The following is a 27,202-nucleotide window of genomic DNA, read 5'->3' on the forward strand; positions in this document are numbered from 1 at the left end:
ATCTCTTTTCTGTCACTCTAAGGTAGATCACATCACTTTACATCTCTATTATTCCAATAGCCTTCTGCCTGACTCAAGTCTCACTCCACTCCTAACCACCACTGAGCTGTCAAACTGATCTTCCTAAAATACAGATCTGACTATATCACCCATCTCTTCCAATAAAAATTCCATTGGCTCCCTATTACCTCCAGGATCAAATACAAAATCTGTCTAGCTTTCAAAGTACTTCAAAACTTGTCCCCTTTCTATCTTTCCAGCCTTCTTACACCTTACTCTCTACATTACTCTCATCAAACAACACTGACTTTCTCAGTGTTTCTCAAATAGAACTCTCAAATAGAACAAGTAGAACTCTCAACTCTATATTTTCATTAGATAAATTGTCCCCATGCCTGGAATGTTTCCTCTCTCATCTGTGCCTCTGTGTTTCCTTCAAGTCTCAGCTACAATTCAACCTCCTGCAAGAAGCCTTGTCTGACGCTCCTTAATCTTTGGGTCTTTCCACTGAGATTACCTGCAATTTATCCTAGATATCTCTTCTTTGCACATAGTTGTTGGCATATATGGTCTCCATCATTTGACTGTGAGTTCCCTGAGAGAAGAGACCATTTTTGCCTTTTTTGGGGGTATACTTATTACAGTGCCTGGAGCTTAGTAGATGATTAAAAAATGCCAACTGAGTGATTATGGTTCCACTCACCATCTTTGTAACTTTCAGGGCTAAGAAAGCCCTTGGCTTCCATTCCTACATATGGTTTGTCTCCATATATCAAAATTCAAATTCCTTAAGGGTGGAGATGGTTGGTCTTTTTTTTTTTTCTGTATGTGTACTCCTAGCACTTAGAACATAGTCAACCCTTTAATAATTTTTAAATTAATTCTTTCATTCATAAAATTATCCCCCTTTGAAACTATTGTATTCAATATTAACTATGAGAGAGAGAGAGAGAGAGAGAGAGAGAGAGAGAGAGAGAGAGAGAGAGAGAGAGAGAGAAAGAGAGAGAGAGAGAGAGAAAAGGAGGATGGATAGAGTGCTGCTAGTCCTAAGAAAGGAGGATTCATTTTCCAACCACTCCAGCATCTTGCCAAGAAAATTCCAAATAGGGTCACAAAGAGTCAGAAATGACTGAAAAGAGCCAATAAAAATAGATGGATAATTGTATTTTAATATAATTAGTTTACATTATAATCTTACTTATTTTATTTTATGAATTTAAAAAAATTCTGAAAAGGGTCTATTTCCTCATCAGACTGCCTTAGGGATCCATTCATATCACACACACATGTTTAAAAATCCTGAACAATTATGAGAATAATACCATTTTTTTTTAATGTTAGGGTTTCCACGAAAACTAGGGAAATCTTCTATTTTACTTCTACCCTACCAAAATGGTTGGATTATATATATAAATGTGATCTGTGTTTATAGCACCCCCTTGGCAGAAAATATTTAGGCAGGGAATATACTTGTATGGTTGCAGGTGGTTGCATCTTAATAGAATTTACTTTTGTGCCCTTATGAGAGGAGTTTTGCAAACATATATTTGACTAATAGTTAATGGCTTAGGCTTCCACTCAATCTTATCTTTAATATCCTGTAATTCTCTATGGATGAACAATGGGGAAGGGGGGGGGGGTGGAAATGGAGCAGGGAGCCAGGATAGCTGAAGAGACATGTTAGGCAGGACTGCAATAAACCAAAGCAAAATTTGAGATGGTAATGAGCAATCCGATTTTAGTATGCATGATCATACATCCTAGTATAATCTCTCAATAAACTCAATAAATCTCTCAAAAAACTCAATAAACATTCATTAAGCACCTATTAGGTGCATATGCTTTTAACAATTCTTATCAAAAAGCCTAGCTATAAAAAAATGAATAATTTTTTAAAACCCAAGTACTACTTTCAGAAGCACCCCGATTTGAACTTAACTGGAAATAAGGCAATGAGATATTCTTAGGGATTAAAAACGCATAACCGTCCAAAGTCTTTACCTCAAGGTCTCTGAGGGCCAGGGGATCCTGCAGCTTTTGTCTAAAAAACCAGGGAGTCCCACCCTCCCTCCAGACTTGGCACCAACCCTTCCTATCATTTCCTTACTGTTACTTGTCCCAGGAGATAAAGTCCTGGGCTGGAAGTCAGTAAGACCTAAGATCAAATCCAGCATCACACACTTATGACCTAGTAGGATCCTGAACCAGTCACTTAAACGTCTGCCTCAGTTCCCTCAACTGTAAAATGCGGATAATAATAATAGCACTTATCTCCCTGAGTTGTTATGAGGTTCAAATGATTTACTATTTGTAATGTGCTTATCACAGGGACTGGTACATAGTAGGTGCTTAATAAATGCATGTGTACTCTTCCCTTCATTTCTGTACGCCTTTTTGAGGTCCCCTTTTCTTCCTAAATCAGTGAGTCAGGTATCTGATGAGGTAAGGCTTGGGAATTAGTCTTTAGCAGGTCCAATCGCACCTATAGACCAGAGGGGGCAGTTAGCCATAGCAGAACAGAGAGCAGAGCCCTCGGACTGCAAAAAGAGCATGATTAACAAACCAGAAACTCCTTATCTAAGAAGTCTGTGGAGCAGTTGGGATGGAGGGCGGGGCTGGGAATTAGCTTTTACTTTTTTCCCTTTCACATTCATTTAGCTTTTGGCTGTGGAAGTCCAATAGAGAATTAACACTTGACTCTCAGGGGAATCTCAGGGACTGGGAGGATCTGTTACAGCCTTCCTTGCTTGGCTCTCGGGTCTAGGAAACCAAGCCTGACCTCGACTTCAGATGACCCCGGAAATAGAGCACGACCGACCCCTGAAGTCACTGCCTGAACTTAACATGATGCCGGAGAGCTAAACTTTCCCATAGCTCTTTCGAGGTTTCTGCCCAAAAGAAAAATGGGCGACAAACCTGTTTGAAAGGGACGATCTTTATTTTATCGCCGCCGCCCAAACTAAATATGGAAGTAGAAGCAACGATCCATTGCTTAACCAAAACAAAGATGGCGACAAGAGCGCCTGCCTTCTTCAGGTCTCCGGAAGGAAACTCTAGCAATTGGTCATGTGGTTGGCCAAGGCCGATTAAGTGTCATTAGGAGGTCGTCCGTATTATGAAATCTCACTGAATAAGAGAAAGACTGAAGAAGTTGGAAATAGCCTAAGTCATATGCTAGTAGGAAGTAAAGGCCTGATAAAAAGTAAATGCACACTTTAAAAAATAACATTACCAGCGGGGAGAAAAAATGCTACAAGAATGACTAAATAGTAGGAAAATAGAACTAGCCTGTGAACATTGGTGATACGAAGGCAAAGGCGCCAACTTGGAAAACTTTCCGTACTTCCACAAAGTCCGCTGAGATGTGAAACACGAAAGCTTTAATTCCTCGCTCTGAAACCAGCTCGGATAAAATGGGCATGCGCAGCCCCTCGCCCAAGTTTCCAAGTAGTTTCTGCCTAGGATTCCATTCCTCCGGGTTTTCGAGAAAGCCGAAGGGATTGAAGTCACCACAGAATTTCTCTAACATTAAGTTTATTCATGTTTGCTATACTTGCAGGGAGGTGTGTGCGTGTTTGTATCTATATTAAGGAGGATATTACATATATTTGCAGTAGATATATGTGTATATATATGTATGTATATACATTAATATATATCTTCAGAAAACTGCAAAATGGCTCAAAAAAAACTAGCCACCTAAACTAAAAACAGTCCTACAAGAAAGGTTCATTTCAAAAAGCAATTTCCTGCTAAAATGCTCCCACCTGACCTCACACAAAAATAGAACTGTCGACACACATGCACACATGTGTATTTATATGTGCATATGTGTGCATATATACAAGAACACACACAATCCCACTACTTCCTTCTGCAAAATGATTTGTGCTACTCACCTGCTTGTCTCTTCTCTTTAGGGATTGCCTTCTGTCTACTCTCTAAGCTAAAAAATACCTTTCAGATCTTCCTTATTCCAAGGTCATTCATTGTGCCACCATGGAGAGTGTGTATATATGTGTATGTTGATTATATATATATATATATATATATATATATACACATACACTTATGCATCTATAGTTACACATGCAAATGCGCTGTATTTGTAGCTATATATGTATGTGTATTGTATATATGCATACATATGGACGGGCATGCATACCTATATCCAGGGTGTTTTGTCTTTTAATATTAAAACTCAGTGTATATATATATGTATATATACATATATAATATATAAGCCTGTGTCAACACATTGTATGTAAACAGCTATATCCACATGCCTCCCTCCCGACATCATATGTATGTGTGTGTGTATGCATATATATGCATATGTATTTAGTATCTTCCCTATTAGAATGTAAGATCCTAGCGGTGAGGGACTTTTCACCTTTCTCTATAGCACTTAGCACAGTACCTGGCAAAAGGTAAGCATTTAAAAGATACTAGTTCAGGGCCTCGTTTGCCTAGAGTGAAAAGCTTAAGGCCACTTGGGCATATAGGTCTCGTCGCGTTTTCTGAAACTTTAATCAGCTTCATCTGGGACATCTGAGCCTAAATTTATTGATTCCCCCATCTCTTCTTCCTTTTACAAAGAATCTGTTTTGAAATAATCCAAGCGTATAATATCCAGTCAAAAGGTTCTCATTCTCCCAAGGCTTTCCTCAAGGTCAGATTACTAGGGAAGATCTCAGAACAAGGAACTAGAGAAGAAAACCTTTGAGGCGTTTTAGAGTCTTGGGTACGACACCCGGAAGAGCCTGTAATCATCTCATCCAGGGCCGAAAGGTAAGGGGTTAGGACGAACGTCTGAAAGGAGCGCATGCTCATTCGCTAGCGCCTATCGCCTGCTGCGGAGTTGGAGGGCGGGTTTTCTTCTCTTCCGGCTTAGTGGCGGTGTAGCAGCCTCGGGAGGCGGAGCGGCGGGTGGGCAGGTGAGAGAGAGACTGACACCGACTATAACTGGGGGCCTGGGGCCAGGGGTGGGGTGCCAGGGTTCCCCTCTTAGCGTGAGGGCTGGACTCCTGGCCCAGGCTGAAGGATGTCGGGATGGGGGGAGGGGAGGGAGCAGCGGGCCTGTCCAGAAGGCCCAAGCCATATCCCCTAACCATGATGTTAAACCTTCCCCGTGTGACTTACACTTGACCAGATGTGCAGTGTCAGGGTTGCAGCTTGCTGCTAATTTTATACTAATTCTGCGTTGGGACTTAATTGAGAAACATTTAAGAGGTTCTCCTAGCTCTTCATAATAGCTATCGCATTCTATACCAATTCCTTCATTTTAAAGAAGAGGAAACAGTTCCAAGAAGCTTAAGAGATTTATTTAATGTCACACAGAAAATGTTTGATGTAGGGTTTGAAGCCAGGCCCTTTTGGTTTTCCCGTATTGCCTGGTATGTTATAGTTTAGAGATGCCTCCTACCCTCTGAGATTTAGGGTCATATTCAACTTGAAGCTACACATCAATATGGATTCAGGACACTATAAAGTAAATTTGAGATGTATCAAAAAAAAAAAAATGAAAGGTGGAGGACAGCAGCAGCCTGGTGGCTCGGTAGATGCAAGAGCTAGGCATCCGACACTAAATAGCTGTGTGACCTTGGAGAAGTCACTTAATCCCCATTGCCTCGCCCTTACTACTGTTCTGCCTTGGAACCACTACAGAGGACAGTTCAGGATTAAAAAAACAAAACAAAACTGGACTCCACACTTCTGTGTCTGTAACTGATTCTCCCAATCACTTCTTAGGAATTCCCAATAATTGTGATATATACGTGAAGTAAAGGACTAAGGGGAAAGTGACTAGGGTTTATTATTTATTCAACAAATTTATTGAGCTACCTTGCAAGAGGACCTGTGGGAAATTAACAGAGAATTCCCCCCTACTCCCCTAAATATCTTGACTTGAAACATCTAATGAATTCTGTAATTGTTAATTTTCATTGTGTATACACATTTAGCCATTTAAAGATACCATATTTTAAGAGCACAAACCCTACATATTGGTATCAGTACAGTATATAAGACACAATCCTACCCCTCCAAGAATTTACATTGTGGTGCACTTTTCCAGAGGCCAAGGAGAACATCTTACAAGGAAATTGCTCCTTTAAAATTGACCACCTTTGTAGGACTTTCTACAGCTAGTGACTGATTTTTCTGAACAATTTTGCATATTTTTGAAGCCACTTATCTAGATTGCTTGCACACCAGGAAAATGAAAGCAAGCCTGTTTGTTTACTGAGGAAAAAATATTCTCAATAGAAGGGGGCTTTTTTTGTTTGTTTGTTTTGAAAATACATCTTAACCTTTGATTGTCTATAGTACTACAAAGAAGATTAGGGATATAGGGTAATAGAGATCTTAGAGGTCATCTAGTCCAGCCCCCATATTTTACAGATGAAGAAACTAAGTCTCAGAGAGACTTTGATATTTCTAGGGTCACACAGGTACTAAGTAGTGAAGAAGCACCTCTGACGGAAAATCCAGTACTCTTTCCATTACTTTTTAAAAAATATGCCAAATCAAATACTTTGGCTTGCAATTCCACCTCTCTACCTAGTATGAGCTAATTCTGGGCTCAGCCTTACTACTGAAAGCCCTGAGATTGACTGTGTAACAATGAGGAAAGTTGCCAAGGAGAATGGTGTGTTTGTAGAAATGGTTGCTAGGATTTGACTGAGTAACAGAGATCTCCAATTACAGGGGTAATGCACTCCGAGTTCATCTAGAATTGACTGTAACCCTTTTTACTGAGGTCCTTTCAAGGTGGTAGACTAATGAACAAAGCTGAAATTAGTTTAGACGATTTTAATAGTGTTCATTTATAAAAACAAAGATAACTGAATCCTTTTTTGGCTTACAAACAAAAAATATCCCATCTCAACTGCTATATTAAAATTTTATGACCAGAAAGGATGTTAATAAATAAAAATTCAAGAAAACTAAGATTGCAAAGAACTGAAACCTGGCATCACATTTAAACAAAACTCAGTTTATTAACATTTTAAAAATTAATCTGTTCACAATTAAATCATCTCAAGTGCAGACTATCTTGATCAAAATACCTTTTGAATGTGGAAGCAGGAATAAAGATAAGTATTTTAAAGTTTGTTTTGTAGCATATCCTGAAGGTGAGCAGCTGGATATCAGTTTAACTAGACCTGGTAAGAAATTTCTTAAACATTAGAGTCTGAAAATCTTTCTATTCTCTGTAGATGCAATTTTGGAAAGGTGAGCTGGACCTTCTTAGTCTATTTTATTCTGAGGTTCGACATCTTTAGCTCATTTGCTCTTTGAATTAATTATTCCTTTTTCTGTATTTTCTGTTGGGTGCAAAATAGTCTCATGTTATTCATATTTGAACATCTTGTTCCTGGTCACTTGAAGAATTTGTTCCTTGTCATTGGAACTGCTAAGTTTAAACACTGTGTCTTGGAGCATAGGGTTTTTTGTTATGTTTTCTGGAGATGATACATGGATTTTTTCTTTCAACATTGTTTTTGTTTAGAAGTTCTGGTAAATCTTCTTGTAGTATTTATTACATTATGATATTCCGATTTTTTAAAGTTGTCTCTCCACATCCTATCTTCCAAGATCACCATGTTTTGCTTGCAAAGACATGTTTTCTTGAATTTAATTGCTTTTTTATTCTTATTTCAGATTGACCTTTAGTTCTGTGTTCTTAAACTGTTTTCTCTTGTTTCCTTGGTGAAGTTTGCCTCTTTGGTTTCATGTGTTTCCTGGTTTTCTGTTCAGGTCATGCATCTGCTTTCAAAACTCTTATTTTTGCCTTTAACCTTTTAGAAACATCCTACTCTAGTTCTGTGATTTCTTCAGATTCCACAAGGTCCTGGTACTAATTCATTTACCTTTCTTGCAGTATTTGTTCAGAAATTGTCCAGATTCGGGGACAGCTAGGTGGCTCTGAATTGGGAGGCAGGCATAGAGACTGGAGATTATGGGTTCAAATGTGGCCTCAGACACTTCCTAGCTATATGAATCTGGGCAAGTCTCTTAACCCACCATTGCCTAACCTTTACCAGTCTTCTGTCTTGTAACCAATTCACGATATTGCTTTTAACATGGAAGGTAAGAATTTTAAAAGAAATGTCTAGATTCATTTAGATGGCTATCTTCCCTTCTGTTATTAAAATCTTCCTCGTATGATCTTAAAAATTCTTAATCAAGTTTTTCTTCTTAGATCTTTGGTAAGTTTAGTCTTTTTCCCCCTATATATTTCCCTTTTGTTCACTTTTTGACTCTCTTTATGGTATATCCTCTCAGGATTGACCTTCAAAATTGTTCCAAGTGTCTCATGTGCTTTTTCAAATAAGCTTCAGTTTCTGTTCCAGATGGCTTCTGGAAGAACAGAATTTGCTTCAGTTTGATCCTTGTTTTCCCTTTCCTTCAGGTCTGTTGGACCCCCTACATTACACTGGCACTCTTCCCAGATTCCCTCTTTTTCTCAAAGTATTAGGAATGCAGTTGCCCTTGGCAAAGCAGACTTCCTGCTTTCTTCAACCTCTGTTTCTGCATAAGATTTGGGCATGGTGGCAAGGAGATGAGTTCTGTTGCTTATTAAGAATGATGGGAGTCAGGGCTGGTGGGTGGGATGGGAGATAGGAGGTTATCTGTCAGATAACAGTATGCATCAGCAAAATAATTGCTAAGGCAGCTTCCAGAACATAAGTCCCACTTTTCTAGAGTGTAAAGCTGGTGGAAAATGAGGTGCAGAGCAAACCTGGTATAAATTAGGGATTCAAGATTACCTTTTTTTACTATTGAACTAACATCAGGTTGTTATCTTCATCAGCAATTTCTATACCTCTGGTGCCTAATTTTTATTTTGCAGAGGTTTGAGTGGCCTTCTTGATAAGAGAAAATGGCCAGTCTTTCATCTTACTTTATTAGTCCATAATTCTTCTAAATTGATTTTAAATGCTATAGTTTACTAAGAGACGGTTTTGGCTTTCGTGGACCATGAATATTGTGTAAAAATTGCAGTTGGAAGTAATTTCATAGCCAGTTAAGAGCTTTTCTGCTTGTATTTGTTATCCCTTGAATCCCCAATTAGACTTTATATTATCCCACATATAGTAGATTGAGGTGCTCCAGGTTAGAGGTCACAGCCACAGAAAATGATGATTGGATAGAAGTTGTCTGGTATTAAGTACAGATGGATAAAGGTATTCCTATATTCATGGTTGTTCTTTAAAGAGTGACTGTGATGTCCCCTTTTCTAGTGTGTTTTCTTCATGTGAACCTCACATTCAAAAGGATATGAATTAGAAGCTGGAATCAGCTGATTGAAATGAGAGAGACATAACAAAGATCCTCCTGACGTAAGCTAAGTTCACTGAGTGAACCAAGTAACAGGCTAGATAATATTAAAATTAGTTCAACTATATTGCCAAATATCAGCAAGACAGGACACAGGTTATGAGGTGACTATCCATAAAGTAAATAGGCCCACTGACCTTGGCTTAAAAATTGTGGGATCATTTATGGATCACCATTAGCTGATCTCTTCTATATCAAGTGAAATAGGGAGTTCAGATTTCAGTCTCTAGATTTGTTAAACTTCTTTCCAGTTTTTTGCCTGTAAAGCCTGTGTGATCTGAGTGTTTTCTTATGATCTGCATAAGTATTTTAATGACTACAAATGCTTAAATTTTAAATTTTATTTCATTAAATATTTCTGAACTACATGTAAAAATTATTAACATTCTTTTAAAAAAGATTTTATATTACAAATTCCTTCCCTCTCCCAAATCTCCCTTAAGAAGGTAAGCAGTATAAGAACCTCACTGTATTTAAGCAAAATTTGCCTTTTTTTTTTTTAAACCCCTACCTTCTGTCTTGGAGTCAATACTGTATATTCGTTCCAAGGCAGAAGAATGGTAAGGGCTAGGCAATGGGAGTTAAGTGACTTGCCCAGGGTCATACAGCTGGGAAGTGTCTGAGACCAGATTTGAACCTAGGACCTCCCATCTCTAGGCCTGGCTCTCAATCCACTGAGCAACCCAGCTGCCCCCTAAAATTTGCTTTTACAAAGTAATCCATGACCTCGTTTTCCATTCGCATAGATAATCCAGAGTATTTCTCAATTCTCCATGCCATTTTAATTATTAATCTCACTTAGATCATGTTAGTGAAAGGAATACAGACTCTCACTTTTTTCAAAGTTTAAATAAAGAAACATTCATTCTATGTCAAACAAGGTATTATCATAAGCTGATACAAAGAGCATAATAGATACCATTGGAAATTCAGTACAGGAAAACAAATATTTTAATTTCAGAAGTAAAGCATGTATTTTGGCTAATAGCTTAGTTAAATCTAACAACAGTAATTGAAAATATATTGTAATTTGTGGAAAGAAGAGGGTTTTGATTTCTCACAAAATGTTTTTTTAAATTTGTTGAAATCTTCAGCATGTTTTTAGTAGAAGTGTTGCAGATATAATAGGGAATGACTAAAAACTACTAGATACTATTAGGGCCACTGCAATTAAACTTTGGTTTAGAAGAAAAGAGATAACTTAATACTTTCTAAACTTTTGTAATGACAGTGCCAGCAAAAATAATAGTAGTTTTATTAAGGTTTTTTTTGATGCTGAAACTAGTCTTTTCAGATTTACCTAGACTGCTACAATTAATAACGAATATTTCCTTTCCTTAAAATCAGATTGAGGTAAATTGCTTCTCATCCTGTTACCTAGCCAGTGAGCCATTCAGCTCTTAGAATTTATAGAACCTGAACAGAATTTTTTATTTCAGAATTAAAAAGAAAATCTTTAAAAATCATCCATACCAGCAATTCTCAGTGTAGTCTAGAAATCACTGTGAACCTTTCCAAAGGGTTTACAAAGTCACAACTATTTTCATAATAATACTAATATATTTTAATTTCCAATATAATAAATATTGACAGAAAACAACCCACATAACCTAAAGCTCTTTGGGGGTTCCTCAGTACTTTTTAAGGGTGTAAAAGTCCAGAAATTTTGAGAACTGCTAATCTAAATTATTCCCTTAATTGTAAGGCAGGGTGGCACCTAAATTTAACTTGTAAACAAGTCATCTTTTATTTTAAAATCCTATCTAATTAAGTGAATAAAATGAATGAATGGATGAGTACCTTTTATACATAATATTTTATAACATACTTTAATAGAGTCTTAATCTTTATAATGCAAAAATTATTTTGACTATCTAAACAACTCTTCTGCTATATGGTCAAGCCTATTCCTTGTAGCCCTCCTCTCAGCAGTTCATATAAACAAAATCCTTCCATATTTTTTAATAATATAAATATTTATACAAACTTGTTTTAGCCAATTAAACCTAATTCCTTTGACCTTTCTTTTGAGATCTTTTTTTCTAAACCTTTAGGCATTGTCATTGCTTACTTTTGGATTGTCTGTTAAGTGCTTTAATTTCTTTAATGCAGAACCCAATAATAAATGTCTAATCAGTTTTAGTAGCCAGAAGATTACTTTTTGTTAATGATTTATCTGATTCTTTTGTTAAAGATTACCCCAGTATCATCAAATAGATCAAATGTTAATATGAGCAAAATACAGTTATAGTCATGTAAATAAAATGAATTCTCTTTGTAAATGTTTCTTAAGGTTATTATAATTTTTCTAACAGATATAATAATTAATGTTCTTTAATGAAAGATGAGCAAAAGTTATTTTCAAGTATTACTTTATGAGTTTGCCAAGCTTCCTGCTTCTGCTTTCTGCCTGTACATATTTTTGTTAATTAATGGTGTGACACACAATAATTAAAGATGCTTGACGTTCAGATTTTACTGTTCTGAGGGGTGCTATTTCTTTTTGTAGTTTACAAAAGTAATCTGGGGAGGATATTATTTAAAATAATTAACTTTTTATATAGGTACATTGTTGCCAAAGTTACTATGAGTCTTAAGACCTTTTGGAGAGACTACAAAGTTCTTCTTGTTATGATACCTTCTATCGGACTGATTCACATAGGGTGGAAGAGCATTAAGAGTAATCCAATTTTCCAAACTGCTAATGCTAATGAGGACAGTATTCCAGAACCTGGAATTGTGGCACATATGATTCCCCAGAAGAACCAAAACCAAGTCAAATAGCAATCATGCATTGCTTAGGTAAGTGATTTAGCCATAGCAATGAAAAGAATATGTACTAAATGAGAAACTTTGAATTTTGAAAGAGAAGAGAGAATGTATAAGGAAAAGACTTTCACAAATCATTAATGTTTAATATGATGAAGCACTGGCAAAGTAGTATATTTTTGTGTGCTGTATAGAAGGCATTTGTCTCGTATATATGAATATATATTTGGGGGGGTGGAAAGGAAAAGTTAGGTTTGGGTAGTATAATGAGTCAGGCATAGATATATTTTATTTTTATGATCTTGAGTTTGTTTTTAAGAGTTCTCCAAATGAAATATATTATTCCTCTAGGTTCATTTTGTTATTCATTTGAACTTCTGGGAATGTGATGCATAAAGGCAGATTGTTGAGTATATAGAGATAAGAATTATAACAGTATGTAATATTTATTTATTAATTTATTATTTATTTATTTTTAAGCCCTTACCTTCCGTCTTGGAGTCAATACTGTGTATTGGCTCCAAGGCAGAAGAGTGGTAAGGGCTAGGCAATGGGGGTCAAGTGACTTGCCCAGGGTCACACAGCTGGGAAGTGTCTGAGCCTAGATTTGAACCTAGGACCTCCCATCTCTAGGCCTGGCTTTCAATACACTGAGCTACCCAGCTGCCCCACAGAGTATGTAATATTTAGCATAATTTCAGGAAGATTTAATTCAAGTCAACAAAAATGTATTAGGCTCCTACTATGTGCCTGTTGGGGCAGCTAGCTGGTGCACCATACAGAGCACCAGGCCTGCAGAGAAGATTTATCTGCTTGAATTCTAATCTGGCCTCCGACACTTTCTAGCTATGTGACCCTAGACAAGTCACATAATTCTGACTCAGTTCCCTCATCTATAAAATAAGCTGAAGAAGGAAATTGCAAACCACTCCAGCTGTTTGTGCCAAGGAAATCCCCAAATGGGGTTACATGACTGAAAAACAACTTAATAACAATGTACCAAGCACTATGCTAAGCAGTAAGGATACAGTTCCTCCCCTCTTTCCTATACTGCCACACAAAAAAACCAAACCAGCCTCCACTCTCAGGTCACAGTACCATGGCAGAGACAATATGCAAATAGTCAGGTACAAACAAAATATATACAGGATGAATTTGAGATAATCTCAGAGGGAAGACGTTAGTATTAAGGATAACTAAGGTTTTTTTTTTTCAATTGAGGCTTATAAGTTGAGGTGAAGGGGGAGAGAATTCCAGGCATTAGGGATATCACGTGAAAGGGATCATGAAAATGAATTAACAGGTGATGGAGTGTGTTGTCTGAGGAATAGCAAAGAGGCCTGAATTCAGGAAGTGAGGTATCCCACTCCTTTCACAGTACCTACAAACAATCAAAGGAACGTGGAAACTAACTGAATGATCAGTATGAGGACAATTTTCAGATGAAATATATGGGTTACATTAGATATTAGGAAAAAATAGGATCCCCCTGTTGTTTCTAGGACAATAGAAAAGGAGATTCTATGGTAGCTGATAGTGTTTGGTTCTGATTTTAGCACAGGGCTATATATTTTTTTTTACCCTTAATTTTGCTTAGATTTAGGACTGATTTGAAGTCGTCATTAGCAAATCAGTTACTTTGGCATGGAGCTGCTTGGCTGTCATTCCTCCTTCCGTGGCATTCTAACAAGTCTTTCTGCCACCACCACCTCCCTTGCCCCCTCCTTCCTTTAATCCATTTTACAACTACTACTGTCAGTCCATCTCAAGTGCATGTCTGATCATGTCACAGCTTTCACCAGTAACTCTTATTTTAGTCTGTGTTCAGTGACAAATTTTTCTATTTTATAGCTCATGCTGTCCCCATATGTCTGTCCAGGTTCTGAAACCTCAAATGTTACCTCCATTGTAAAGCTGCCTCCACAGGCTATGATTTCTTCGTTCTCTGAAGATGCCTTTCGTGCTTTGCATTGTAGTTAATTGCTCACTTGTCTTTTTTTTCTCCTACTGTCCCTCTCTCCTACTTGCCTTCACTTACAATCATTGTAAGCTTTTTGAGGGCAAGAATTGTTTTATATTCATCTTCACATCCTCCTGCAAGAGTGACCACAGCACTTTACAAATACGAATGACTTAATAATTGTTGTAGTAGCCTGTGCTGATAATGAAGAAATAGGAAAAGGTTTTAAAATATGTTATCATGATATTATACAACTATATCAATTGACTGATTTTACAAGCAAAGAATATCACAGAAATAAAACCAAAATTTCAGATAAACAAAATTGTAACAATCCCTCAACAACTCACAGAGATAAGCAATTATCTTTGTGATCCGAGGAGCTAGATTCTTCTGTCAGATAAACAGGGTTTTTTTCCTCTGGTTATAAACAGTCCTTGAAAGAAAAAGACTGTTACACACACATTTTTAATTTAGCTTACTTTGCTCCAGCGCCCTCTGTAATAGTGACTATATCCTCAAGTCTTCTCTCCACTCTAATTTCTGTTTATTCCAAAATTCCTCCCACTGGCTTCATTGCACTTATAAAAAATTCATTATATATAGGTTTATAAGGTTAATCTATTTCCTAAAATAATTAGAAGCCATAAAATGGCAAGTACATTGGAAGGTCCAGCTTTACCATTTCATAGTATCGGGTTTATTCTCACACAGTACAGTATTAAAAGGAATTTCATTCCTCATAACATAATTTGCTACTATAGTTAGTAGTAAAATTGCTACTTTTGGCTTGTTCATTTATTTGGCATTTCATGAAAATTCATTTGTAATATCAGAGAAACTGACAAAGATCAAGTCAGCTGCAATGTTCACTATCAGCCACCTAACATATCTTTGGCATTCTTGTTTGTTATTAACTGAAGATTTAAAAGATTTTGTCTGTGACAAGATTTTAAAACCAAAAATCACCATCATAATTGAAAATTGCCCTGAAAATCTTGCCTTAAATCTAGTGTGATTTTACTCATATTTTTTGTTACGATAAGTTAGGATGCAAGGGTTATTTAAATAAGTATAAATTAATGACTTTGTAGACTTAAGAATGTATAATAAATTGTTGATGTCTAATTGAGGAAATGACCAAATGGCATGTTTAGTTTTGAAGTGAAATGTACTTGTAAATTATTTATCATATTCACATTTCCCTCGTGCATTTATAATTTGTGTTGTTTTGCTTTCCAAAATCATTAAAATATTTGTCAAAAATTTAGACTGCCATCTTATGTCATTTTGAAGTTCTTTGTAACTTATTCTGAGGACACAATGTTAGAAATAGCATTTTAAAATTGTTATCTCCAAATATATATGAAAGATTTATGTAATGTCTTAATGTTTGTGTTTCTTACAGAAGGAAGTATCTTACCAAAAGAATTGTCTTTGAAACTTAAATTTCGTTTTGGCACAAGAAAAAGAGATGAAACAAACCAGCTGGATTAGAAAGAACTGGCTCCTTGTAGCTGGATTAACTTTTATAGGTGTCCATCTTGGCACATATTTTATACAGGTAGCTGCAAAACACTCTGCCAAATCTCAATCGGGATCCAAAGAAAAGAATATCAAAGAAATGAAGTAAAAGCATTTGTGGAATTATTGATGTATGTTGTTCAATCAGCAACAAAAGCATAAACTGTTTAAAATTTCATGGCCGGTGTGCCACATGTTCTGACATATCCTTGATGGGTTAATTGTAAAACTTTAAAACATCTGAAAATATATTATCTGAAAAGATCATTAAGAAAATAAAATTTATCTTTACCATTTATATGTAGCCTTGAAGTAAGATGTCTCGTGTTAAAGCTAAAACACCTTCATTATGTACCTGTGAACTGCTGACAAAAGAAATAGTTAGTAAATCTCTTTCTGGCTTAAGAGAAATTGTAGCATCTTGCTATGGCCCTTCTGGTAGACTGAAGCAACTGCACAATGGTGTTGGAGGTTCAATTTGTACAACATCATCATCATCATTATTGTTTAATAACCTTTCTGTCACCCATCCTATATTAAAGATTTTGACAACCTCTGTGCAAAATCATGTATCACATTTTAGTGACTGTGGCTTATTTACAGCCATTCTTTGCTGTCACTTGATTGAAAATTTTCAGAGATTAAACTTGTCATCTGCTACCGTTATTAAAGTGAGTAACCATCTTTTGAGTCTCTGCACTGACTATCTCAACTCTGAGACCTGTGGCTGCCGAATCTCGGTAGATTTTAGCAATATGAAGACTCTCCATTGTTTGGTACAAAGCATATTAACAAGTAAGCCTGCTTGCCTACTCAACAAAAAAGAAGCAGATCATATCAGTACTTTAATTCTGAAGGCATTTTTGCTTACGATTCCAGAAAAGACTAATGACTTTGCCATTTTGGGGAAAAGTTTAATTATACCTTTAAAAGGTGAAAGAGTTATGGATTCTACCGTATTGCCTGGAATAGTCATTGAAATGCCAGAAGTTCAATTAATGACGTTTCCTATCAAAAAATTACCATCAAATGCCCTCAAAGTGGCACTCTTTTGTATCTCTATGTCTGGTGAGATTTCTGATTCTGGAGAAGGAACACTAATTGTCACTTATGGAGTTTCTCTTGAAAATGCAGTCGTGGACCAGCTACTTAAATTGGGAAATCAGCTCATTAGTGATCATGTAGATATTGTTGTGTGCCAGAAAGTTATACATCCAGTTTTGAAGCAGTACCTCCATCAACACCACATTGTTACCATAGACAGAGTTGGAATATCTCTGATGGAACCCCTGTGTGAAATGACAGGTAATAATGAATCAGATTTTTTTTTCTTTTTGAACACATTAAGATTTTCTCATTTGGATTATATGCACTGTAGATATAGCTTGACATTGCCCCTTTGGTAGATAAATATACAATGTATTCTACAGCCAAGTTTTTTCACATCAGCCTTGCTCAGGCACTAAATGAATAGAAAGTCAATAGCCACGAAGAAAAGATGAAGGAGAGTGTGCCCTCTCCCTTTCTTCCCTCTCTCCCTCCTCTTCCTCTCACCTTCCCCCATTTCTCTATATTTAGTGTATGTGTTTTATATGTATTCACATACATACAGGTATACACACATTATGTATCCTGAGGATGTATGTAGCACAGTGCTTGTTGTGTAGTAAATTCTTAATGCTTTTTGAATGGCATTTCAAGTTTTGCCTAACCCCTAAACATAATACTGGAACTTTGAAAGCATTTGTTTGTACACTGGAGAGCTAATTTTACCAAATCCACACTGTCAGAGTTAGCCCAGTAGTTGTACAGATTACCAAAAAGTCTTAACATGCTCATAATAATTTATAATTTACTGCATAGCCTTACCAGCATTGTTGGAACTAAGCTATGTAGTAGGACTCCTTATTTTCACGTGTTAATTTCCCAGAATTCCCTTTCTTTTCACTTTAGCATCTATACAAGTCATTGAATGCCGTGGTGGTGGTAACTTGAGCAGGGAATTCATTATTTTTCTAAAGTTATTTCCTTCAACAAACTTCTGTATTTCTGTTGAGAACAGTGACATACCAGGTTCATATGTTCATTGTCATCATTAACCCTTCTTCACCACATATATCTGGTCAGTTACTAAGTCTTACTGATTCCAGGACCACAATAGCCCTTATAGCTAGCTGTCCCTTTCCAGTCATGTAGCCATCACACCAGGCCCACACCTTTTGTCCAAACAAATACACAGATTTCCCAATTATATTGCTGCATTCCACGTTTTTTCTCCATCAATCTGGCCACCAGAATAATTCTAAAGCATAAGTCTAACCATGCCTTTAGTGACTCCCTATTAGCTCTAGGATTAGATTTTTTAAAATCAATTAGATTGTTATTTAAGACCTTTCACAATCTGTCTTCAGTCTGTTTTTACAGGCTGTAATATTTCTCTTATGCATTCTTTAAGTTCCAGCCAAATTATGTTAGCTTATATGCAAATTCAGCATCTTATCTCCTACCTATGTATTTGCAAAGGCTCTCCCCAAGCTTGGCATGCACCTTTGCAAACCTTCATCTCTTCAAATTCCTCATTTCTTTCTATGCTCTGGTCATATGCCAGCTTCTACAATAAGCAAAACCAATTGGATATCAATACTAGGAGGCAAATTTTGCCTGAGATACTGCCAAGATTTAGTGGATAAGAACCTATGGCTACAATATGGCTCTGGACAAATGTTCTTTAATCTGAAGAAATGGATATGTGAAAGGGAATACTAAGAAGATGTAATCATGAGGAAATCCATAGATGGAGAATGAAGGGATGATACAGAACATAGGTATAAATAAATAGAGGGAGAAACAAGCAATTATTTGTTATCAGTGTATTATAGATATTCCTGTATAGAATGAAAATAGAAAAAAAATAGAAAGAAGTTCAAGAAACAACCCTGGCCCAAAGCCATTATATAATCCACACTATATAGACATATATCTTATTGGAATTTTATTTATCCAGACCTGAGACTTTTATTATGCCACATTCAGATGAGCTAATATCTTTTTATATACCTTAATAATAATACTTCAGAGTAGCAGAACCAACAATAGGAGATTCCATTCTGAATCTGATTCTAATTGTGAGAATGGAAAAATGGGAACCTTATAATAGGGAAGTGAATACTCCCTCCTAGAATTTGAGATAGAAGAAAGTTAGACATAGTCTGATATGCAAACTAGATTTTTCAAGAGCAGATACCAAAGAATTAGCCCATTAATTGGTACTTATTAAGTGCCTATTATGTTCTAGGTAGTTGGCTAAACCCTGAGAATTTAAAAAAAAAAATAGCTCCTAATCTCAAAGAGTTTAAAACTGAATGTGGAAAAAAGTATACAAATAAAAATATGCAAAGTGAACTATATAAAGGATTAATAGGAAATAATTAAAAGAAGGAAGATACTAGAATTAAAAGGAGTTGGAGAAGACTGGGAAGAAACTGGTAGAAGATGGAATTTTAATTGGATCTTGTAGGAAACCAGAGGTTGGTAGTCAGAGCAAGAAAAGGAGATGCATGAGGGACAGCCAGAGAAAATGCCCAGAGATTAGAGATGGAGTGTTTTGTTCATAGGATAGTTGGGTCATTGGATCAAAGTACATGTAAGAAATAAGGTATTCTTGAAGACTTGGAAGGTAGAAGGGATTAGGTTATGAAGGGCTTTGAATGTCAAACAGAACATGTTATATTTGTTCCAGGAAGCAATAGGAAACAGGAGTTTATTGACCATATGTATGACATGATCAGATTGGATTCTAGGAAAATCACGTTATCGGCAGGGTGAAGGATATGTTTCTAGTTGGGCGAAAGATGAAGTATACAGACCCACCAGCAGGCTGTTGTGATCATTGAGGCAGAAAGTGATGCTGAGGGCCTGCATTTGAGTGGTGTCAGTATCAGAAGAAAGAAGGGGCATATTTGAGAGAGATTGTAAAGCTAACATTGACAGGTCTTGGTAATATCTTGAATATGGGGGAAGAGGACTGTTAGAGGTAGTGAAAATCCAAAATGACTCTTAAGTTACAAGTCTGAGGGAAAGAAGGATGGTATTGTCCTCTACAGTAATAGAGAAGGTAGGAAGGGCAAGGTTTAGAGGGAAAGATGATGTGTTGATTCTGTTTTGGATATATTGAGTTTAAGATGTCTACTGGACATCTAGTTCAAGATTTCTGAAAGGCAGTTGAAGATGGGTGATGGGAGGTTAATGGAGAGATTGGGGTAGGAAAGGTGGTCTTAAGAATCATCAGCATAGAGATGGTAATTAAATCCATGAGAACAGATGCAGTTACTAAGTGAAGTAATGTAGTGGGAGAAGAGAAAGCCCAGGACAGAACCCTGAGGGACACCTACAGTTAGAAGGCATGATTCAGAGGATGTAGAGGGAGGCCAGGGACTATACCAAGACCAAGGAATGCCAGTCCAAGAGAGATGGGTACACGATCAGGAAGGAAATTGAGATGTAAAGGGAAGCTGAGGTAGAATGGCATATTGGTCCAGTAAGGTTATTGGACTTGGAATCTGGAGCACCTGGTTTCACATCCTTCCACAGACACTTTATAATTGTGTGTGCTTGGATAAGTCACCTCACTTCTCTTTACTTCTGTTTTCTCATCTGAAAAATATGTTGGTGAAATGAACTAGATGGCCTCAAAGGACCTTCTATTTGTAAATCTATATATCATTTTATGAAAGTTATAGTGAGGAGGAAAAACTAGCTGTCTGAAGAGACTGATATGTATACACTAGAAACTCATTAAACAAATCAGAATTTTAAAAGTTTAAGAAGAATGAAGACCAGGAGAGATAATTGGAGGAAAACATAGATGTATTCCATTATTCTCTAAGAAAGGCTAAGGCTCAGAATATGCCGAAATTAGCAATGAAAGCCATGACAAATTTTGTTTAGTTTCAAATTGAGTTGGAGAAGAGAAAATCAAAGAAAGGCTAAAATTGTGATTCCAGAAAAGACTCTTACTTTACTTTTGTTTACTATTCCAGAGACAATTGCAATTGTTTTGAAAAGGAGAACAAAAATAGCTAACTTGAAAGTAGGTGCCCAAGTTAAATGAGAGCACTTAGCTGTCTTTGATAAATTGTAGTCACTTGTCCCAGATAAATTGAAGGGACTGGCAAGTAAAATTGCTGAGCCACTATTAACATTAGTTGAAATATCTTAGAAAATAGGAGACACTGCAAGACTAGAAAAGGGATTATATTACATCCTGAATTTTTTAAAAAATGTTCAAGGTCTGTAGTTGATGGGTCAGTGTGCTTGACTTTTATTTCTGGGAAAATTCTTAATAGATCAATAAAGAAGATTGTTAATGAATATCTGGAAAGAAAGCAATGATTACAAAGACTCAGCATAGCTTCATCACAAAAAGGTCAATCCAAAATTAAGTTTCTTTTGTGATGTGACTACTAATCTGGTAGATCAGGGAAATTCTATAGGTATATTTAACTATAGATATCAACTATGTCTCCTAGGTTTATGTCATTTGCAAATTTGATAAACATTTATACCTTTATCCAGATCATTTATTTTTTAAAAAAGGTGTTATCAGAATTTCCTGAGCCACAATACTGCAGATGTTACTGAGTTTAGCCATTCAACTAGTTCTGAATCTATCTAGCTATTATGTTGTGTAATTTCCGTCTTTATAACTTTTCAGTTAGTATGAGATACTTTATTAAGTACTATGCTAAAATCTGGATAAATCAATTGAATAAGCATTTCTTAATTTACCATTTTGCCTTTTTCCTCCTGATTCCTTTAAAGTTGTCTTAAATCCTTGCATTGCTAATAATAGTTTAATCCCTCACAGTTGATGATCCAAAGTATTTCCATTTCTGTATATAACATTCTGGTTTTTCTCAGTTCACTTTACATCAGTTCATAAAAGCCTTTCCAAGATTTTCTGAAATCATCCCATTCATCATTTCCGATGGCCAGTAGTGTTCTATCACAGCCATATACCACATGTTCAGACATTCTCCAATTAATGAATGTCCCTTCAGTTTCCAATTTTTTGCTACCACAAAGAGAGCTGTTATAAATATCATTGTACATGTCTATCCTTTTCCCTTTTTTCTGATCTCTTTGGGATATAGACTAGTAATGGTATCATTGGGTCAAGGGGTATACACAGTTTTATGGCCTTTTAGACATTGCTCCAATTTGCTCTCCAGAATGGTTGTATCAGTTCACACCTCCACCATCAGTGTATTTATGTTCCAAGTTTACCATATCCTCTCCAGCATTTATCATTTTCTTTTTTTGTCATATTAGCCAATCTGATAGATGTGAGGTGGTATCAGAATTGTTTTAATTTGTATTTTTCTAATCAGTAGTGATTTGGAGCATTTTTTCATATGACTGTGAGTATTTTTTATTTCTTCATCTGAGAACTGCCTATTCATATTCTTCAACCTTTTATCAATGAGGGAATGACTCACATTCTTATGAAATTGAAAAGATTTCTTTATCTATCTGAGAAATGAGTCCTTTATCAAAGAAACTTTCTATAAAAATTTCTCCCATTTTCCTACTAGTCTTCTAATCTTGGTTCTATTGGTTTTGTTTGTTCAAAATCTTTTTAAATTGACATTATCAAAATTATCCATTTTACATCCCTGTCCTCTCTCTTATTTAGCCATAAATTCTTCTCTTATCCATAAATTTTACAGGTAATTATTCCATTCTCCTCTAATTTGTTGATATTGCCCCTTCATATGAGATGTTGGCCTATATCTCAGTTTCTTCCAAAATAATTTCCAGTTTTCCCAACAATTTTTGCTAGACACCTATTCACTTTTTCTCAGCCCACATACCCAGTCAATTGCCAACTGACTCTACGTCCACAACATCTCACTCATGTATTGCCTTCTCACAGCTGCCATCCTAATTCATAATCCCTTACTACTTCTAGACTATTGTTTTGTCTCTCCCTACTTCAAGCTATACTTTGTACACATTTTAGTCATTTTCCTAAAGCATTGGTCACTTCCCTTGTTCAATCTACTCTTGTGGCTCCATATTACCTATGAGATCAAGTAAAACTTCTTCAGTATGGCATTTAAAAGGCTTCACAATCTAGCTCTAACATACCTTTCTGTCCGTATACATTACTCCCTTCTTGCACTCTGACCTAGTCAAACTCTCTTCCTGTTTTTCACATGTATTCTATATCATCTTCATTTTGCAACCCAATATACTTCCCTCTCTATCTCTACCTCTTAGAATCCCTGGTTTCCTTCAAAGCTCAAGTTCAAGTGCCACCTCCAACATGGATCCTTTCTTGATGACCCCCCTAACTGCTAGTGCTTCCCCTCAAAAATTATTTTGTATTTATTTTGTTACTATGTTTGATGCTCTTATACATTTATGTAGTTTTCAACAAAGAATCTGTCAGTAAGCATTTATTAAGTGCTCACTGTCTATTCTGCTAGGCCTTGAGAATACAAATAAAAAAAATCAATCCATGCTACATTTGAATAGGTTTATATGGAAATATAGAAATATAGGCAGAATAAATATAAAGAAATACATAAAAGGGAGTTAAATATAAGGTAGTTATTTTGAGGGAACCAGGAAAGACCACATGGAAGGTAATATTAGGAAGTTTCTTAGTCACCTATGATGAACCTATGTAAATTATGCCAACCCATAAGAATATAGAACAAGAATTCTTGTCAACTAGGTGATAAAATAATTAGAGGCCTGGACTTAGAGTCTAAAAGATGAGTTCAAATCAAGCCTTAGATATTTATTATCTATTTGATTCTGGGCAAGTCACTTAACTCTTCTCAACTTTAGTTTCCTTGTCTATAAAATGAGGATAGACCTAACTCCCAGGGTTATTGTGAGGACCAAATGAGATAACGCATAAAGCACTTTACAAACCTTAAAGTACTATATAAATGCTATCTATTTTTGTTGTCATTATATTCATAAGAGCAACACTTAGGTAATAAAGAAATCAGTCTCTAAGTCTACAAAAGGTTTCTTATACTGGGAAGCAGGGACATATGGTAAAGACAACATTTATTAATCCACCCTAATAATTAAAAAGTTTCAATCAACACCTAGATCACTTAGAAGCCTTTTGTAGGCTTCAAACAAGTTTATCATGGTTTTCCTGGACATAAACATCAAGCCAAATGAACAGATATTTATTAAACACCAACTACATGCCACTAGGAGAAGAGCTTTAAAAAACTGGAAAGAAGAATATGTCTTGGAGAAGAGATCAAGAATGATTAGGATTGAGAAAAGACCATTCATTAAATAAGAGATCAGTTATAAAACAGCAGTTTTAGTTGAATGGTAGGAAGCAGAGACACCAATTGTACACAGTCTTCTCAAGAAATATCACCACAAAAGGAAGGAAGAGCTAAGATATGATAGCTAATGGGCAAAGGATGGGTCAAATGAAGGATTTTTTTTTGAGGAGGGGGAGACATAGGCATGTTTTTAGGCACTAGGAAAATATCTAGTAGACAAGGAGAGATTGAAGTTTATTGAAAGAGTGGGGATGACAAAGGGGACAGTCTGATGAGTCAGAATGGAATGAGTTCACTTGTGTTCATTTTAGATGTTTCAAAGTTTGTCTTTATAATGTTGATGTATAAATTATTCTGGTTCCTTCACTCTTCATACATTTCTACTCAAGATTTTCTATAATCATCTCTTTTGCTGTTTCTTACAGCATAATTACTTTTCCACTATATTAATAACACAATTTATTCATCATGTGAGATGAACAGAAAGAGATGGTGCCAAAAAGGAACTGAAGTGCAGTGAGATGGGGAAAGAAGAGGAGGAATTCTTAGTGAATAGCTCTATTTTTTCAGTGAAATCTAAGGCAAGGTTCCCAGCTTGAGAGGACCTATAAAGTTTTGTAAGGATTACAAAGTGTTTCACAAAAACTTCTCATTTTATCTTGACAACAACTCTGGGAAATTTCTATTATTCCTGTTTTGCAGCTAAGGAAACAGAGGTAGACAGTAGTTAAGTGATGTGTCCAGGGTCAAACTGCTAGTTAGATAGCTAAGTCTGAGGCTGCATTTGAACTGAGGTCTTGATACCAAAAAATAAAAAAGAAGAAAAGTCAAATCTAAAGATAAAGATAAATTAATCATTTACTTAAAAGTGATAGCTGAAGGCACTGGCAATTAAAATTTAGAAACTTTTCATGACATTCACATTGGGAGTTCATTATGTTTGTCAAAATGAAACAATTAATTTTAGTTAATTAACTAAATTTTGTGAAGATTCTCTACCAAGTGCAAATTCTTAGCACTTTTTCATTATTAGATGTGTATCATTTCTAATTAAGATATGATAAGTTATTTTAAAAAAAGAACTAAGATTTCTTGACTCCAGATTCAGCCTTGTTTGTTTTGCCACCTCCATGCCTATATTGAACTTCCATCTATTTTTTTATGTACCCTACTTTAAATATTTTAGTACCCTTCCTTTTTTTCTTATTTCTTTTTCTTTTTTTCTTGGCATCTCTATTGACAACCACCTGTCTACCAAGAAAAAACAGAAAAGAAATAAATCAAAATCCTTGTAACAAATTAATCCACAGAGTGACCATGCCCTGATAGTCCATCTTTTCTTTCAGATGGTAAAGTCCTTTAGAGATATGATTGGTCCTTTTTTTATTCAGTGTTCTTAGTTGCTTTTCTTTAATTTGTTGTCATTATTTAAGTTTTTCTGGTTCTTTTACTTCACTCTTTGTAAGTTCATATTTCCCAGGATTTCTAATAATCATTCTTTTTGTAATTTCTTACATGTTTAATATTCATTATATACATAACACAATGTATGCAGCCATTCTCCAACTGATAGTCATCCATTTTATTTCCAATTCTTTGCATTTTCCTTTTACTCCTCTCTCATGATTAGGAAGTATTTTTGTTTCTCTCCTTCTATAATCATCCCTTTTTATCACCTCTTATGCCAAACTAACTAATTTGAGGACAATATAGGGACAATACTAGAAATAAATAAAGATCTACTAAAAGTTTTTAAACAGGAAAGTAGACCTGTGCCTTATGATTGAGAGTGTCAAATGTAGAAAGCACTGAATAACAATTCAAAAAGTTAAATAGGATATTTAGTAAGCAAGAAAGAATTATTTGCCCACATGAGTACCATTTCTACATTAGCTTTCTCTATTCAGTTAGACTGTTGACTCATTAGAACAAGGTCAAATTCTATGCTATTGTAGTTTATTGAATAGAGACAGCAACATCATACTAGTGCCTCAGGAAAATAATTTCTCAGATGTGTGAAAGCTGGATTGGAAAAAGGAGAAATTTAAGGCAGGAAGACCAATTAGGACACTTTGGACAACATTTCTGGAGATGATAATGGAGATCTGAACTAGGGTGGAGTGTCTAATAGAAAGGAGAGCTGTTGTAGAATTAAAGTCAGTAAGATGACAATTGGTCACATAGGATAAAAGAGAGAGAGAGAAGAGTTGAGGATTATGAACTGGGTTATTAGAAATATAGTTATCCACTGGAAAGAAATAATGATGTTTAGGAAAGGGGTGGCCTTAAGAGGGGGGAAAAATACAATTTGGACATGTTCCATTTAAGATGAGTATGGTACAACCAGTTTGAAATGTCAAATTGGCAATTAATAAAGAAGAATAGGAGGAGGTAAGGTGCAAGGTTAGGGTTGGATGTATAGAAATGGGTGTCATTGTCACAGTTAAAATTTAGGGGAGACTGAGGCAGGTGGAAATTAGTTTCTCTCTGCAAGGAGTATTATATTTTATGAGGTTTATTAAAGTTAAGGATTAAAAGAAAATACAGGATAAGAAAAAACAGGCCAGAGGCCTAGACCTCACCTACATTATGGAAAGAGCCGTGTCTGCCCCAATTACAAAGCATTTTGGGGAAGTGGAGCAAGGACTTGTGGGGATTGAAGTCCAGAATTCAAATCTCAATTTTACATGCCCCCGTTTGATTCTCTGGGAAGAAGTCCTTCCCCAAGGGATCATAAAAACAATCAATTTAAAGATTACAATAATTTGAGGATAAGAAAAAAAAAACCAAAACCAATAATTGCTGAACGCATTGACGAAAAGCCAATTAGGGGGCAGTCCCCTTTGGCATTAAAGTATACATACAAATAAATGTTCAATCAACTACACCCAAAGTTCAATTTTGTGCAGCTTGTGGTCTGGAGCTTCTTCATTATGTCTTCTCCAACAGTTCAGTTTCTGGGTTCAGAGAGGTAGCATCTTCTTTACCTAAAATTCTTCTCAAAAGGAATTTAAACTTTGCAATTTAAATAATGATATTTTTTTACATTCCTCCTGTTAAGAAGGTGATTAAAAAAAAAAAAAACAGGATCACTTAGGGATGCATGGCTGAAGTATGAGGTATATGAATCAATTGGCAAGAGAAATTAAAAAGATATCAGAAAAATCAAAAAGAAAAGAAAAAATTTCTGGATGAAAATATAGACTATCAAAGTCTTATGTGTAAACATTCCAAGTAAAAGAAAAATAAATCTATAACAGGTCCTTGAATCAGGGCCCAA

The 27,202-nt window shown here is 35.8% G+C and overlaps 2 protein-coding genes across 2 annotated transcripts in view; both read left to right on the top strand.

Annotated features, from left to right (window-relative positions):
* Positions 1 to 11,931: 11,931 nt before the first annotated feature.
* LOC130456559 (uncharacterized) lies at positions 11,932 to 16,282 on the top strand. Its single transcript, XM_056813888.1, has 2 exons — positions 11,932 to 12,147; positions 15,483 to 16,282. Exon 1 carries the CDS (start codon positions 11,932 to 11,934, stop codon positions 12,127 to 12,129), a length of 198 nt encoding a protein of 65 aa, XP_056669866.1. The 3' UTR covers positions 12,130 to 12,147; positions 15,483 to 16,282.
* MKKS (MKKS centrosomal shuttling protein) overlaps positions 15,916 to 27,202 on the top strand; it is a 29,384-nt gene continuing 18,097 nt past the window's right edge. Inside the window, exon 1 of the mRNA XM_007476687.2 lies at positions 15,916 to 16,903. Within this exon, the coding sequence (XP_007476749.2) occupies positions 15,916 to 16,903 (988 nt within the window). The remainder of the gene's footprint in view (positions 16,904 to 27,202) is intronic.

Source organism: Monodelphis domestica, chromosome 1, assembly GCF_027887165.1.
Source record: "Monodelphis domestica isolate mMonDom1 chromosome 1, mMonDom1.pri, whole genome shotgun sequence".
Lineage (NCBI taxonomy): Eukaryota > Metazoa > Chordata > Mammalia > Didelphimorphia > Didelphidae > Monodelphis > Monodelphis domestica.